The sequence below is a fragment of the Nematolebias whitei genome, chromosome 18 (assembly GCF_014905685.2).
Source record: "Nematolebias whitei isolate Nwh7 chromosome 18, NemWhi1, whole genome shotgun sequence".
In the NCBI taxonomy this organism is placed as follows: domain Eukaryota; kingdom Metazoa; phylum Chordata; class Actinopteri; order Cyprinodontiformes; family Rivulidae; genus Nematolebias; species Nematolebias whitei.
Window position 1 is genome coordinate 23204041 of NC_056515.1, and position 17095 is coordinate 23221135.

Genomic DNA, 17095 nt, shown 5'->3' on the forward strand with positions numbered 1-17095 from the left:
ATTTAGTATCCAACTACTTCTGTATACTTTGTCTATTCATATGTAAAAACATTCAGCTCATGGGAAAATGGTTGCTCTGAAATGTTAGTACTTTAGTACTAATTTTCAAATATTTACATTTATTTACAAATATCTGCTGTACTCCATAGGAAAAAAAAATTGGGGTCTCAGTTCTTTCATAAACATTGTTTTCTTTAAAATGTGCTTCAATGTACATGCTTTATACAGTTTATCTTCCAATGGTACCTTTAGCTTTTAGCAAGTCTTTTTCTACTTTAAGCGTCAAAGGTTTTTATACTTTTGGCTAGTTTTTGATATTTTTAGCAACCTTTAAGTTCAAGCTTTGCAGCTACTTTTAGCTTCTTGGAACCATGTTAGCTTCCAGCCACTTTTGCTACTTTCAGTTTCAAGCTAACTTTTTGATATTTTAGCTAACATTTTGTTACTTTTGGCTAACATTTTAGCTATTGCCCAGCTTCTTTTAACTTTATGAACTCAGCGTTTCAGCTTTTCAGAAAATTTTAGAAAGGTCAGCCACCACTCAGCATTCACACGGCATTATCATTTATGCAGCTTCTCAAATTTACTCAACTTTCGCTTTTTTCTTTTGTAACCTCACCTCAGAAGTAGCAAAAATGTGGTACTCTGTGCGATAGATCCCAATGGGAATTTCAGCACTAGAGGAACAAAGTTTCTGGAACAATCTCCCGTAAGAGCCGATCCACAGATCTTCTTCTGTTATTTTCATCTAGAACAAGAGATCATGGGGTGCAATCATGCAGTGGTCTGGCCATTTTAACCACAGGGATGATTAGCAATATATTTAGGTTTTATGAATTATGTTCTCCCCTGTCAAACTCACAGCACAAAGATATCCTGATCCTGGGGTGGTGTCCAGTCCTAGAAGCAGCCTTGCAATAAGAATCATGTAATCCTTAACAAAAGACTGAAAACAATCACAGGAAAAAACAAATTTAATCACTTTGTATCAATGTTTAAAACATTAATTCTATAAAAAAGTAACTTGAGAAAGGTTTTAGTGACTGAACACAAGAGGGCACTTGTGCGTTTTGGTAGTGATGTTTCTCAGCTGTTTGGAAACACATTTTCCTACCTGGCACTGAGGGAAGTTGTCTGTGTACCAACCTGGTAGAGGAGAGTGTCCAACATGCTGATACTGAACACTCTGCCTGCAGCAAAGGGCAGGCGAAACATAAAGGCCAAGTTGGAGCCTTTGTCACGCTCTTTCTAAAAGGGAAATGGAAACTTTTTACAAATTTCCAAAAATTAATGACAATTATATTATGGAAATGAATTCCTATTTGTGTTTTGGTCTTACCTTCTCCAGCTTGGAGAGAGCCAGTGAATAGCAGTCCTTTGCTCTAAACTGCATGAACCTCATGTTGGATGGATGAGTAAGCTCCGTGATAATACTGAGACTGGGAAACAACCTGAATGTCACAGGATTAAAAAAAAACAACGTTTTTTTGTAAAGAAGGCATACTATTTCTACTTAAATCAAACTTTTTCCTAACAATAGTACTGCAGTTGATGCTTAAGTAGACCCTCATGCATAATGTTTTCTACGAACATACGCAATTACCTGAACATTGTCTGCACATTGACAATCGTTTTGGCATCAGCCATGTAGTCCTCTTCAGCGCTCATTGTGCTCTCTTTATCCACGACAACCAAGTTATCAGCGTAGATAATACCACACTGGAGAAGGCTGTCCAGGCTGCACCATAAACATGTACATGTTGATATGCTAGGAGAATACTGAGCATCTCAATACAGGTGAGTATAAACTCTTTTAAAAACACATTTTATGCAAATGATAAATAAAAATGATACCACTTTACAATAAAGCTCCCTTTATAGATGGCTGATAAATAATTTATAGAAATGTTATTAATTCCTCTATAAACAATTCAAAATAAATCATGAATAACTGCTTATTAAGCATTAGTTAAGGGTGAAAGAGACAAAACTGACCAGTTTCTTGCCAAATAGTGAGCCAAATCTGTTCACCTATATATTTCATATAGAGTTGTTATATTAAACATTTCAGACTACCTTGTAAGCACAATAAGCAAATTTAAACCTTTTTTTTAAATTATATAACATTGTACTTTATCACTGCCTTATAAGTATCTACAACTAATATTATACCCTAAAGAAATAGGTTTACAAATGTTTATTATGTTAGCAACGTAGTAACTTAGTCTGAAATGTTTAATACAACAACTCTAGATAAAATATTTAGGTGGCAGATTTGGTTCACTATTTGACAAGAAACTGCTCAGTTTTGTCTCTTTGTCACCCTTAATTAAGGCATACACATATTAATGATTTATGAAGTGTTTATAGAGGAATTAATAACATATCTATAAACTATTAGCCATCTATTAGGGGAGCCTTATTGTAAAGTGGTACCTAAAAAACAAATAAGTATAATAAAAGCTGAAGATCTGAGGGCCTTACTTGTCTATGGATCCAGCCATGTAATACACCATTGGGAAACAGCAAATGGCCTCCAGGAAATGATTATCAGGCCTGCAGGAAGCATGTGTGATATGGAAAAAAATGTTTTTCTGTAATTTTCTTAAAATAAAAACACAAACGATGCACAAATGCTGGGTTTGATGTGTTTGCAGACAAGAAACATTCAGCATGTCAGTTACTCAGAAGAATCCATGCAGATGACAAAAGCTTTTCCAGAGCTTTATTCTCTTTTGTTTCCCCTGGAATTTGTGCTTTCTATTGTTCAGTACACCCATTGTTTCACTACAAATCTAGTGCTGTTAGTATTTTTTACAGCTAAACAACGGAAAAATGCTAAAGTTTCTGAATTTTTGTGTAGTTAAGAGAGCTACACGAGTAGTTTTGTATGTTATATGTTGTTGTACAATATACTTTGCATATGATGTTTGACAAGCACGTTCAGTACCCAGACTTTTATATTACAAAGCCATGCTGTTGTAATGAATCCTCCACACAACTTAGCCTTGGCTTGTTGAAATATGAAAGGCCGTCCCTGAAAAAAATGTTGCATGAATGGGAGCATATTGTTCTAAAACCTGTGTAGACTTTTCTTCATTGATGGTGCTTTTCCAGATGTGTAAGCTGTCCATGTCATAGGCGCTGATGCACCCCTATACCATAAGAGAGGCAGGTTTTTGAACTGTCTCCTTAAGTAAGGGCATAATGGCAGTTTTTTTTTTTTTTTAAAAAGCATTTATAAATTTATTAGTCGAACCACAGAACAGTTTTCCACTTTTCTTCAGTCCATTTTAAATTAAATTTAGCCCAAGAACACGACATCTAACACGGATTTCAGGCCTCATCTTTTGAGCACAGATTTGTCCAAATTCTAAAAATCCTTTTATGGTAATATAAATTCTAGATGATAGAAAATTCATTCGTCCTAATACCACTGAGGAACATTATTTTGAAATTCTACTATTTTAGGGGCACTTTGTTGGAGGCTGGGGAATCTCGGCCCTCCATTAGTACTGAGAAATTCAGCTTTTCTGAAATGTTCTTTTTATTCCCACACCTTTCGTTGTCTTTGAAGTAAGTTTAAAATTTGCATGAACTAGAGTTCAGCTGACATCATAAACAAACTCTGTTTGCACTAAAATCCAGCCTGATTAGGTTTAGACCAAATAAGTGACATGATTATTCTCTACTTGTTTTACTAAATTGCCTTAATAAGTCCTGCATTACTTTCATTTTATATTTCATCCCATTTGTAACCAGTGTTGTGAAATATTATTCCGTTACATTTTTCATTGTCTGAGGAGACAGTGACTGCAGAATTTAGAAATATATTGTTTTATTTTTCAATTACTATATCTTAAAGTGTTTTACAGAAGTGTCAAAGCTGTTAATATTTGTTTAATTGTTTATTTGTTGTCTTCATGGGTCATTTTGGTACAAACTGATCTCCTTGTTATCTGTGCAAAGAATGTTTTAACAAAATTGCTTTGGACCAAAATCGTTTTCCTATTGTTCCCTATGGGTTGGCATTTCTATTCTTCAGTTTCTGGTTCAATACAAGGTTTGTGAACTATTGTAAAGTCTCCAATTTATTCTGTCAACTTTGGAGAATAATACATCTTGCCTAAAGATTGCTCCCCGCTTGGCTTGATGTTGTTCAGCGATTTTTTTCTTTATAGCCGAAATTATCCAGCAGCACATAATCCAGGTCTTTTAAGGTTGAACTAACACACTAGTGTGCTTCTTCTTTTTAATTTTCCACTTCTAGCACTCACATATAAATTTGTACACCTGTTAACTGATGAAGAATATACATATAAACACTTCTGAGTCCACCACCTTTAATGCCACAGTTTAAAACTAAAATCATCTTATGTAGAGAAATGACTAAACTGTAGCCATTTTGGTCAAACTCTGAAAACAATGTTATGTGAAACCATCAAAAGAACAACAGATGTCCCACTCAAAGTGCTGTAAATGACTTTCAGCTACTACCATATTCGATTTTAGCTCAGTGTCTGTAAAATATATTGTGATTTGCTGTGGTGGCCATATTGATTCAGAAAGTTAATCAGATGTAGATGCACATCATTTCCTGCAGCCTTCATTTAAACCCATTCATATGATATTTTGCTAACAGACACACATGCACAGATGTGGACAAAGCCTTTTTTTCCCCCACTTAGCGAGTGATAATTGTAGATTAAAATTACTTGTTGCTTAAAAACTTTTCATATGCATCCAATTAATTACACATATAAGATACAGATCAAACCCACCAAGATTTATGACTTAAAATTTATTAAATACAATTAATATTTTATAAATCCTTCAGGGATTAGCACAGTTCTGATGTGATAATAAGCACCAGATGTTCAGGAGCCTTTATATTAGTTTATAATCTGATTGGTAAAAATGTCTTTAGGCTGAGGGATGGATGATGAGTCCAGCTGGTGCTGAAGAAAGATTTAGATGCTCTATCACTCAGTTACCGTCCTTCACCACCTTTGCTTTGACAGAGTGTTAATTTATGCGTACGCCCAGTCCGGCTGACTCGAGACCCAAGGCTGTGGTCAAAGTGCGTGGGTGTTTTGCATTTCTCTACGTGACAGCGACTGGAAGGAAAAGACCAAGCGCAGCATGCAGGGAGACTTTATTCCTACGTGTGTGACGCTCTGAGAGTCCTTAGAGCTGGCATGTGGGGGCTGAAAGGGGCCACATTGGGACTGTTGATGAAAGTTTGAGTAGCAAAATAAAAAAACATATTTTTCCCCTTGTAGTACATTTATATAAACCAGGTTTAAGGCAAAGCAAGTTTCCATGGTTACCGTCTGAAGGTAAGGAGAGGTTTTTAAAATATATATATATATATTTTGTCACTAAAACACTCTGTAAATGGTAGCAATAGTGGTAATCTAACATCAGGATTAACAATGGAGTCCCACCTCCACAGCCTTGTCCTAAGTGCTTGCTGACGTGAGCTTTCCAGCGCTCATAATGTTTCCCAGCGTGACACGAAGGAAAACGGCGTGAGGAGAAAAGCGAGGAACAATGTAATACTGTTATGTGTTAAGAACTCACGGGTTATCCAGCAGCAAGACAATGGGGTTGAGCTCTTTTCTGGGTCTGTAATAAGCTCTGAGAGGCACGATGAAGTTATAGAGACCGTTCCCCGCCGTCTCAGCTGACACGATGATGATCTTGTTTTTAAAACCGTAAGCCTTTGCATCCTCGAAGCTGTTGTGCATGCAGCCCTGCACCAGGAGTGAAAAACAGAGAGGTATTTTAGGTGTGTTTTTTTATTAAGTGAAGGGCAGAGCGAGGATAGGAAGGGAAATGATTGAGGCAGCATGTAATTGAGTGACTAAGTTGAAGGAAAAGCGACTGCCCACCTGGTCCAGTCGTAGGCAGCAGAATGGAGCTTTCTCAGCCAACAGATGGCACAAGGTGGGCGAGCTCCCAATGTACGGAGAGTTGGGAGGATAACCTTTCACATACCTGGAAACAAAGCCAGGATGTATGAATGATAAATCATACCACGTGGTATTTGTTTTAATTTGTGTTTCTTCAAACAGATCACAGCTGGCTCGTGATAAGAGAATTTGAGATATTTCTTATAAATAAAGGAAAATCCTACTTTTCAACAACTGCACGAATAAAAAGACAAAAATGTAAATTGTTACAGATATATTATGTCTCGAAACCAGATTCTTCCACTCTGAATTTGTCATTCTAATTAAAAATAAAAGCTTAAAATAATGGCTTAATTATGACTTATCGCAATATATGATAGTATTTTATAAATATAACTTAGCATCTCAAAATTATGGGATCCGATCTCACTATTATGAGATTCTAAGTCATTTTCACAAGATGATAAGTCAATAAAAAGATAGAATGAATCATAATTTATAAAGTCTCATTAGTAATGCCTTTTGGAAATGGGCTTTCAAAGACTTCACAAAAAGGTAACTGGAGAAAAAACAATTGATATTCATATTAATACATCACATGCTGCTCTGAGGCATCAGAGAACTGCAGTGAATGACAACCAAATAACTGTTCTGCAGGAGCGCACCACATGGGCTAAAGAGCCCTCAGCAGCTGAGTCACCATTTAGACTCCCTTCATTTCTTGTTTATGCCCAGTGTTCTAACACATTAAAACGCTACAAAAAATGCATTTCAGATGCCAAAAACATAAAAAGCCCTTTTGTCAAAAACTTATATTTCACCTCCATCTGAAAGAATCTTATCTTCAGTTTTTGTGCCGATGTTCCGATGCTATTTCCTGTTATGACATGAAAGTTTAGAGTATATAACAGGAAAATAAACTCTTACTCGGTCGATGAGCGTCCCTTTTCATCTGTAAAGACGGTGTCGTCTTCTGATTGGTCACTTAAGAGGTCACAAGGCAGGATGGAGGCTGAGTCGGCTATTTCCTGAACTGGATCGATGCTCGGTCGTCGACCTGCTCCGTTTACTGTAGGGGGGACCAGCTTGCCCCCAGAAATGTTTGGTGGACTTGTGTTCTGAAGATCTATAGCAACAGTACCTGTGAACATGTTCATTCGGTCTTAAATAAATACAGAACTTCTAAATCCGTTTGTTGAAATTTGCTTGAGCTTTTATGTCCCGGGTTGAGTTTTTCTCACCCATGCTGGCAATGATGCTGTGCACTGGGAGTTGTGAAGGCCCATCATAGATTCCCCCAGCAGGACGGCCTTTTCTCTCCTCCTGGTTGAAGATAAAGGCTGAGTTCTCCTCTTTGGTGATGTTAATGTAGTAACAGGTGTCTGCGGCAGCCATTATGTGGTGCGGGCCAGGATTCAGCAGGATGCTCTTGTTTTCCTCCCTTTTGATACCAATAAGACATACCCCATACCTGGAGACGCGCAAAACTGCAGTTACTCTGAAACAGCCACTAACAAGCAAAATGAGTAACTCATTTTTCCCTTTGCCATAGTGTGGGCAGTGTTGCCATAGCCGATGTGTTAAAACAGAAAAAATGGGAACGTACGAGCATCTAAAAGGATCAGAAAATCATCCTGAGGTGAGTGATGCCGACAGCAACGTTCAGCCTGGAAACCTTGGTTCTCAGCATCCAAAGTTTGACGTAGAGAAACATTGTTGGAAAGGTTATATAAACTGTTATAAAAACAAAATTCTCTTATTTTCATGTAAGCAATGCGTTCTGCCCCTCAGCCAAAATGGTCGTTTTTTTATTTAAATGGCAAAAAGTCACACATTTCCATGTTTCAGTCAGATTAAGTCACGCTGGGCTGCTCTGAAATTAGATAAAATTTAAAAACATTGCATTTTTGGAAAGTATGCATATTGCCTGCCACCTTTCATGCCAAAGTTTTAGGCTTTTGAGGCTAAGGTCATCTTTTAATGAGAAATGACAGCTACAAATAGTTTGGTAAAAGCTTGAAAATAACATGTTCACACAACATTGCAAGGTCTTGCATGGTGTGTACAGTGGTTCTTAGCTGCTACTAAATTAAATGTTTAATCAGAAATGTTTTCTCATTTTAAAATGACCTCCACAGGCTTAAGAGTTTCTTTAAAAAAATCTTATAGTTAAGGTCGGCTTGGGTTTCCTGAGCTATCCCTTAGTCATCAATCAATCAATCAACCTTTATTTATACAGGTGAATATACAGTCATGCTGCTAGGTTTAGACTGCTGGAGGACAAATGGACCACATCTTCTCACTCTGCTGCTGTCTTTACTCACTCTAGTCTCCATGTTTGTATTTGTAATTATTTATATCCATGACATGTATTTTTCTTTGTCTTCACTCTCATAGAAACTACACCTAGACCAGCCGTTTTGTGTTTGTTTGTATTGCTTTCCTGTCCTCTCTAACCCCATCCAGTTTAGGCAGGCCCGATCCTGATGGAGGAATTCTTCCTGTTAAAAAAGGGAGTTGTTACTTTCCACTGTCGCCAACGTGCTTGCTCAGGACTGTGATGAAATGAAGATTTAACTTAATCTGCTGTCTTCTTAGATAGATAGATTTTACTAATTGGCATTAAAATACAAGTGAATTATAAGTAATTAATTAATTTATTTTTGTTAACTGGCGCTGTATAAAAAAACAGAATTAAGCTATTGACATTTTTGTGCTGGCTAAAGTTAAAAAGGGGTGGTGGCCATCTTGAATTAGGTTGACTCCAAATGCTAATTATTTGTAGATATACATACAATACATACTTTCTGAGTTTTTCATTCAAATCTGTTTGGTAATTCACAAGATATTTTTTGCTAAAAGACTAAAAAAACACCCACATTTCACACATACACACACATTATTGCCATTGTAGCGAGCAATATAAATCAGTAAAACTTCCACTTGACAACATCTGCATAAAATGAGAATGTTTCTGTCAACTCACTTCTTGTGAGCATGAAAAGAGGCGTACGTAAAGCTTTTGCCATTATACTCTCCGAAAAACTTGCTGTCACACAGCCGAATGTGGTAGACCTCGTTGCCAGAGCAACACCCATACATCCTCTGCCACTGCTCTGGAGACTGCTGGCCTTCTCTGCAGTGAGAAAATACAAATAAATAAACAAATAAATAAATAAAAGAGAGTCCAGTAAAACGAAATGTTATTAAAATCTAATACATTTACCAAGATTTATTCATGCAGTTTTGGCAAGCACTAAACAATGAAACCCTGCTTTTAACACCAGTAACACCTATTAGTGATAAAAGGCAGTCATTATTGGGAAAGAAAGAAAAACTCTCCTTTAAAAACATCTTTCTAGACTTTCAGGGTCACAGTGGGTCTTTTAATGAAAGCAGGCAGATTGTTCGGTCTTAGACAGACTTTTTGGCTTTGTGACAGTCTTTGTAATGAATTCTGGTGATAACAATTACTGTTCAAGCACTTTAATGGAGTTGAATGAGCTACTCGAGATGCCCAGAATATTACCAAGTGGTTTGCACACTTGTCTTTTAGCAGTTATCAATACTTATGGATAATGACTTGGATGACTTTTCTGACAAACCTATTGTGATATTTACAGATACAGAGCTATACAGTATACTGTACACCCCCCACTCCTCCCCATGTGTGGGTGGTTGATTGCCTCAGTCTCTGACATGAGTTGTCTGTTTGCATGCTGGGAAAAATCATTTACCACCACAGAGCTTTTCAAGCTGTTTTATAGAGAATATATGCTTTAAAAAAAGAAAAGAAAAAAAATCAATTTTGTGTGACACATGTTCTCCATGTTTGCTGCATTTTCTTCATTTCTCGTGGTGTTCTACAATAACTACGAGTTTCGTCCATGCTTTAGCTTTCTTCATAACTTTCTTTGCCCGTTCCTTGGTTTCTTTAAACGAATCAGCTGGTGTGACCATGCGAAGGCATCTGAACTTTGCAGTCACAGTGGGTGGGCCAAAGGGGTTGGTGACGGTGGCAGTAATCAAAAGCTTTAGAAGGTTATCTAAGATGACTGACCGTCCACGGGAGGTGTGTACCAGGAGGGTAACCAAAGTGGAAGTGGCAGGACACACACAGTTGAGAGCCAACATGGCGTACTTGAACTCCTCCTCACACACAACCTGATCTGAAAATGAACAGGAAGTTAAGTACAGCTCATGGTAGGAGAAGTGAATAAATTCCTTGGATCAAAAATACAGGAACAATAGATTGAAAATAAAGATACCAAAAAAAAAAAGTATTAAAAATACACCTTTGATTACAAAGAAACAAAAGTAAGTTTGTGATTTTTAGTTATCCTGTTTCTTCTTAACCTTAAAAAAACAAGAAAACATGAGTTTTTGGTAGCTCTTTTGTATAGAGGTAATCACAACAGACCTTTTATCTCCACCTCATCCATTATTTTGATGCAGGTCCTAAAGATCAGAACTGAACTGGGTAAAAAGGCTTTTAAATTGTTCGCCGATGACATATTCCAATATATACGTCATTGAGTTGAGCGCACCTACAGCACCCCTAAAACACCCAAAATGGATTCCACTGCAGAGAGTCAGTCAGAAGATACACACCACCCATGGCCTTATTGAAAGATTATTGGAAGACTATTGAAAGACTATTGAAATACTATTCAGTACAGAAGGACAGATTTTATCTCCCAAAAGAGCCAGACTGGACTCAAAAAACTTTGAAAACCAACTTCTTCTGAACTTGAACAATAAATTCTTGCTGCAATATTAAAATGTGTCAGTTCATGGAATGTTAGGAGACAAGAGATGTCTCCAGATGTCTTGACACTCTGGTCCAAATTTTGAAAATGTTGTCAGGAAGTTAAAATATTGTTCACTACTGACAAGGTTGACTAGACAGTATTTTAACTAGTTGATGACAAACTGGAGTTGAAATGATCAGATATTCCTTTGTTAGTTGTGGCTAATTCCCCTTTTTTCAGGCAGACAACTTTTACTTAAACATGTTTACTGCAGTTAAAATGACACATTGGTTTTGCGTTGTGTTAAATAAAAACTTTCAAAGGTAAAATTATTCCTTTTTCTTATTTTGCTTAATGGCATTTAACTCTGCAGGTCATCCCTGAAATTCTGATGCACAGAATCACCAGTCCAGGTGTGAACTGTGTCACAGAGTAAACACAATAAAAACATGTATTATCTGCAGCATTGTTCATTAAAATGGCTCAATACTATTAATGTATTACAGAAAATATACATATAGTAGGCACACTTAATGATGTTGTAGACCATTGCATTATGTAATACATTCAGGAAGTACATGTACTTTTAATACTTTAAGTGTTTTAAAAGCAAACACATACTTTTACTTAAATAAAAATGTTAATGTGGTACTTCTACTTTTACTAGAGTACATTTTTGTCTGTTTATTTGTACTTTTACTTAAGTACACTGAGTACTTTCTCCACCACTGGTTTGATGCTGCTGTCTTGGCCAGATCACTCTTGGAAAAGAGGTTTTTAACCTCAACAAATTATTTTCCTGGTTAAATAAAGGATACATACATACATCCTGTCAGAACCCTCCCCAGTCACTTCTATCTTCTACAAGTTAGGGTGATTAGGAATGAGTCCCGTAAAGGGAGAGCCCAAGTTGAATGGTTGGAGTCAGAATTAGAGATGGTGTGGACGTGTGTAGAGGAGGGATTTAGACAGAGGATATCGAACATGGAGCCACCAGAGAGGAACAACAAGAGGAAGACCACAGAAATTGTGGACAACATGACTGTAGGTGGGGAGTTGACAAGGCTTAAAGCCCCTCAGTGTGAATACACAGACTCTGATTCCAAAAATACAACATGGCAACTTCTGTAAAAATACTTCCCAACAAGCGATGGCAGAGACACTTATCAATATATTGTATATGTCTATGTTGGGGACAGAGTGGAGTGGATGGAGACAAGTGTCTTGTTTGGGACAAGACGGTACTGAGACTTTTTAATGAAATATGGTTTGGAGTCAGTGACGCTAACAAAAGTACAGGAAGCTGAGCTGTAAAAAGTCAAGATCGTGACAGGCTTTTCTTTTAAGCACAAATGGGATTAATATAATTTAAACACTTAAGAATCAAAGAGTTGGTTTAGTATTAAAGTGATGTTCAGAAACAAACATAATCCTGACTGTTTTAGAATGCTCACCTGCAAACTTCACATGAAACTTATTTTCAGGTTTGAGTATCTGGACATAAAGAGGACAGTTTGGAGCAAAGTCTTTTACCGCCCAAGCTCTCAGGATAGTCTGATGGTCCTGGTAGAAACAACAAAACATTGCACATTTTTATCCTAATGAATGAGTGCACTTTTTTTAATAGATGGCATTAAAAGAAAGGTTAAAATAGGGGAAGAAAAAAAATACAGCAGAGCGCATTAATCGTTTTTCGTCTTACCGCTGCCATTCGATCGACCTCGTTCCGACTGCTCAGGATGAAACAAGCCTCTGCGTCATCCATTCTGCAGCAGCGTGACAGCATAGAAAGCAAAGTTGAAACAGTCATTTTAGACACGAATCATAATAACAGGGATAACATAATCACATCTTGACACCAAAGAATCAACAGAGAAGCCACCTGAACTGTAAGAATATAACATAATTTGATCTGTGATTCAGTTAAGCAATACCTGCACTATCATCAGACATCCAAACAACTTGAATGTTGAATGCTGTGTGACTGTGGACCTGTTTTTGCATATGATTAACACAACCAGAGGAGTACAGAATGCAAAACAAGTGTGGGAGGATTTGAAATGGTGCCAGATGAAGGATGCAAGTGCGCCACACACCCAGTCCTTCCTTTCTAATTGCTCTATTAAGACCCTGATGAACATATACAGAGTTACATAACCAATTATCATTAAAGCACTTATTTTGAAATTCATTCTTTTGAAACTCTTTCAAACAACTGGCACACATCTGTAATATCCAGAAATGAGTATAACTTATGAAAATCTTAATGCACCTCTGAAAATAGCTCAACTGAGTGTAAAGATGAGTGGAAGCAACAGAATTATTACTGCTTGAGTTTGACTGTAACTCTGTAAAACAAATGGAAGTCTTCCAGAAATATAGTTTTAGTCCTGTGTGTTTGTTGAACTGCTGTCACTGTGAAGGAGTATTGATGTATACATGGATTCATTTGTGTCAAAACAACAACAAAAGATAAATAAACATTTGCTTTGGCAAATAGAGTGAAATCAGATTTATATTCCTTTTTCAGATTTTTTTCTTGTGTTTTTCATCAAACCTTCAGAAATCAATTAAATGTCTGACATGTCATGTTGATTATTTTAAGAGGAGCAGACTTTTACCAGTTAGATTTTAAAAAAGAAGTATAAATCATAAGTTTTGACAAACTTATTTGCTAAAATATAGGACTGGCAGAATAGCTAGTTGATCTGGGCGATACCAAAAAGGATCGTTTTCAATATATTGGATTTTTCTGCTTCAGCACATATTTGCTCCAAGCTTTTGACAAAACACAACCTATTCATTTTGTTTAAATACTTTTACATATACATGTGTACTTTAATGAGCTGATCAGACTGAATGAGCTTTGCATGTGTACTGATCTGTTGCCAGCTGCACAGAGAAGCATCAATCATAACAATTACTAACATTTGAGGATAAGTCCAGTAAATATAATGATTTGTTTGAGCACACAATTAAAAGAACCTTTAGCAAAATAACCAGCCAAAACTACTGTCTCATTCTGAACCTCAAGAGGGATCAAAACAAATGTTCCCTGAATAAAATGAAGATGAAAAACACAGTGAAATTTAATTTAGTTTATTTAGTTAATTTGTTCTGCTGCTGCTGGAAGGACTTCACAGACATTAGTTTCACGTTTCATACACTAAAACTAAAGGAACTAAATTAGAATTAGTCATTAAAAATGTTTCATAAATCTGGTACACTGTAGTGTGAGCTCTTAGGCAGTGTAATGTATCTCCAATTATATTGTAATTCTTTATCTGTTGAAAAATTTGATTAAAAAAAAATTTTTTTTCCACACATATTATAAGTCATTCCACTCTTGTAAAAGAGACTTCTAAAATAATTTACTGTAAAACGTCTATTAAGACAAAACTTGAAAAGGTTCTGTAGTGATTTATTTATTCTGCATTTTGACCAAAACATATCAAAACATTTTTTTAATTTTTATAAATCCCTTAGGAAGTTGTGCTTTCTCATTTAAAACCAATAACATGTCTAATTATAAATAAAATAATTAAAAAAAACCTTACTGCACGTTGATATTATTGACGCATATTTATTAATTGAAAATGTTTTATTTTTAGCATGCACTAAGATAATTTTATGTCTGGAGCCCAAGTCAAACTGTACGGAATTATCATGTTTGTACAATATGAATATATATATATATATATATATATTTTTTTTTAATTTTTTACAATAAATTTAAAACAGTAATACTCTTCCTTAAAACTGACTCTTTTTTTTTTTGGTTTATTTTTCATCAGTAGTAACACAACGAACCAATATATTTCGCATATTATCTGTTTTCACCCCCTTTAAATCGCGTCATATTGAAATTTGCACATATAACTGGGACGTTACAAAAGCCAAAATCCACAACACAAAGAAGTATTAGTACTACAATAAAGACATCCAGAGGATTCTTTACGCTGGTTTACTCTTGAGTCACTGAGCTGCTTTTGTCTGTGTGAATAATCAGAACAGCAGTGGCTTTTGTGCAGATAAAGCAGGAACTGAGTGGGAAAACAACAAGAACAAAATCAAATCTAACAAAAAAGTGTGAAATACATTGTCTAATGCTTTCCCCCCCATTTTCCGAACGAAATCCCAGAGTAACACATTTAAATAATACTCTAGTTTGCACATCAACAAAGAGTGAACAGCTGTTTCTCATTCAACTCTTTTGTTTCTATAAGCATCAATAAATAGATCTGGTCAAAACAAACTTTTATTTTTTGGAACTGAAAACACTTTTTCACACTATGTCTGTCCATGGTAGGTGTACAACCATAATTCCCCCAAAATTTGGACTTTGTGAAAAAGGTTTAAAAAAAATGCAATAACTTGGAAATCTTATAAACCTGTGTTTTATTCATATTTCAACCATTTAAGATAATACATTGCATAATCTTAAAGAGGAAATAAGATGATTTTGCATTTAATGACACAACATCTAAAAAAAAAATGGGACAAGGGCAACAAAAAACTGTAAAAGTAAATTGTATGATAGTGAAACAGCTGGAGGGACATTTAGCAGATAACTGGGTTAACTAGTAACAGGCCAGTGAGGTGACTGGGTATAAAAATTGCATTTTAAAGAGGCAAAATTGATCAAAAGTAAAGATGGGAAGAGGTTCATCAGTCTGGGAAACAATACATCTAATAAAAATGGAACAATTTCAGAATAATGCTCTTCAGTGGAAGGTTGGAAAGACTTTACATATACAGTACCATAATCGACAGCTCATGAGATCATAAAGAGTCTGGAGAAATCTTTGTACACAAAGGAAAATGCTAATGCCACGATCTTCAGGTTGTCGGGCAGCACGGCACTAAAACAGATTCTGTTGAAATTGAAAACATTTTGGCACATCCCAAACGAATGAGCAGCTCCTACATCACATATGAATGGGATAACATTAATTACAAAAACTACACAAACATGTCTACTGTTAAAAAGAGGGGAGGCTTCACAGTGGTAAACATGGACTGTCCCATATTTTTTGAGATGGGTTGCTGCCAAAAAACTTAAAATTACATTTTTTGACTGAAAACTTCCTGCTATTCCTCTTTGGTGAATACTTTTAGGCTTCACGTACTTGGCTCTCAGCAGATCTTGATCTTTGAGGACAGACCCCTGCAGATAGATGACTCTTTGGGACCAAAGAGGAATCTGCAGCACCCTTCGCACTTGCAGGTCCATCTCAGTAGGGCACAGGATCACCACGTAGTAGTCCTTGAAAGTTAAACCAACCCTGAGTTAGAAAGTGCAGAAAAACGTGAAATAAAAATGTACACGGACGTCATTTGGTACCTGCAGTCTGGGATGTGCGTAAAACTCATTAAGAAAATCCATGAGCAGGTCTATTTTGAGTGCGCTGACACACAGAACTACGTGTTTTTCTGTCTGAGCTCTGTGGCGGCTGTAGTTCCCTCCAGACTTCTGTCTCTCCATCCACAAGTAGATCAGCTCCTCGAACTGACACACAACAGACTTTGTCGCTAAAGAACGTGTGAAAGGCAGCAAAGATGAGCTGCACGTCCTCCTACCTGGAGAGGCAGCACCACCAGAGCCACACAGATCATGATGACCACCAGCAGTTGGGAGGGCCATATGCGGGGGGTCACATCCCCAAAGCCCACAGTGGAGAAGGTGACGATGCAGAAGTAGAAGGAGTTGAAGAGGGAGAGGTGCTTACCTGCTCTCTCTAGATGCTGAATCCCACATGTGCTGTTAAAAAAAGAATGCAATCAAAGTCAAAACAAAATCAATATAAAGTCCTAGCATTTCTTAAAGGAATGCATGTTGCCCACCGCTGTTCATGCCAGACCTTTAATTGATTACTTCATGCTGGAAAGAGATGGAGTTATAGTTCTTATATATGATCTCATGTGATATTGTGAGATCTTCTTCCTCTTCCTCAGAGAATGTGTGGTAAATGACTCTCAGCACTGCTACACAAAACTGAGCTCAGCACCTAAAATTAACAGAGTTAAAGCCACTTTTATATTTACGAAAAATGACAAGGCGTGATCTTCGACTTGACTTGGACTGACTCCAGATGTTGTTGAGTTTTAGTTTTACATCCATTGATTACTTTCTGAGAGTTTAAGTAAAGTCTGTCCAGTGGTTCACAGGATGTTTTGCTAACAGACAGAGTTGACTTCATCAGGTCATGATGTGCCATAACACAAAGACACAAACAGTGCACTCCTGGTTAACACATCAGTTTTTGTTACAGACAGAACAGACAGAAAATATGTGAGTTCAAAGCAATTTGTTAAATTTCATAAACACTTTTGTGAGATTTTATTTTATTTAATTTGTTCATCATTATAGCAACATTTAACTAAAAAAAATATATGTATATACATATATATGTATGTATATATATATGT

The 17095-nt window shown here is 36.4% G+C and overlaps 1 protein-coding gene across 1 annotated transcript in view; it reads right to left on the bottom strand.

Annotated features, from left to right (window-relative positions):
* Positions 1-17095, bottom strand: part of kcnt1a (potassium sodium-activated channel subfamily T member 1a) — a 43491-nt gene that overhangs the window by 1373 nt on the left and 25023 nt on the right. The window contains exons 11-27 of the mRNA XM_037692246.1: positions 16247-16427; positions 16011-16175; positions 15796-15932; positions 12369-12432; positions 12121-12229; positions 9976-10084; positions 8902-9051; positions 7157-7386; positions 6843-7056; positions 5895-6000; positions 5584-5756; positions 2485-2556; positions 1604-1738; positions 1340-1451; positions 1147-1248; positions 863-946; positions 620-748 (exon numbers count right to left, since the gene is read on the bottom strand). Of these exons, the coding sequence (XP_037548174.1) occupies positions 620-748; positions 863-946; positions 1147-1248; positions 1340-1451; positions 1604-1738; positions 2485-2556; positions 5584-5756; positions 5895-6000; positions 6843-7056; positions 7157-7386; positions 8902-9051; positions 9976-10084; positions 12121-12229; positions 12369-12432; positions 15796-15932; positions 16011-16175; positions 16247-16427 (2272 nt within the window). The remainder of the gene's footprint in view (positions 1-619; positions 749-862; positions 947-1146; positions 1249-1339; positions 1452-1603; positions 1739-2484; positions 2557-5583; positions 5757-5894; positions 6001-6842; positions 7057-7156; positions 7387-8901; positions 9052-9975; positions 10085-12120; positions 12230-12368; positions 12433-15795; positions 15933-16010; positions 16176-16246; positions 16428-17095) is intronic.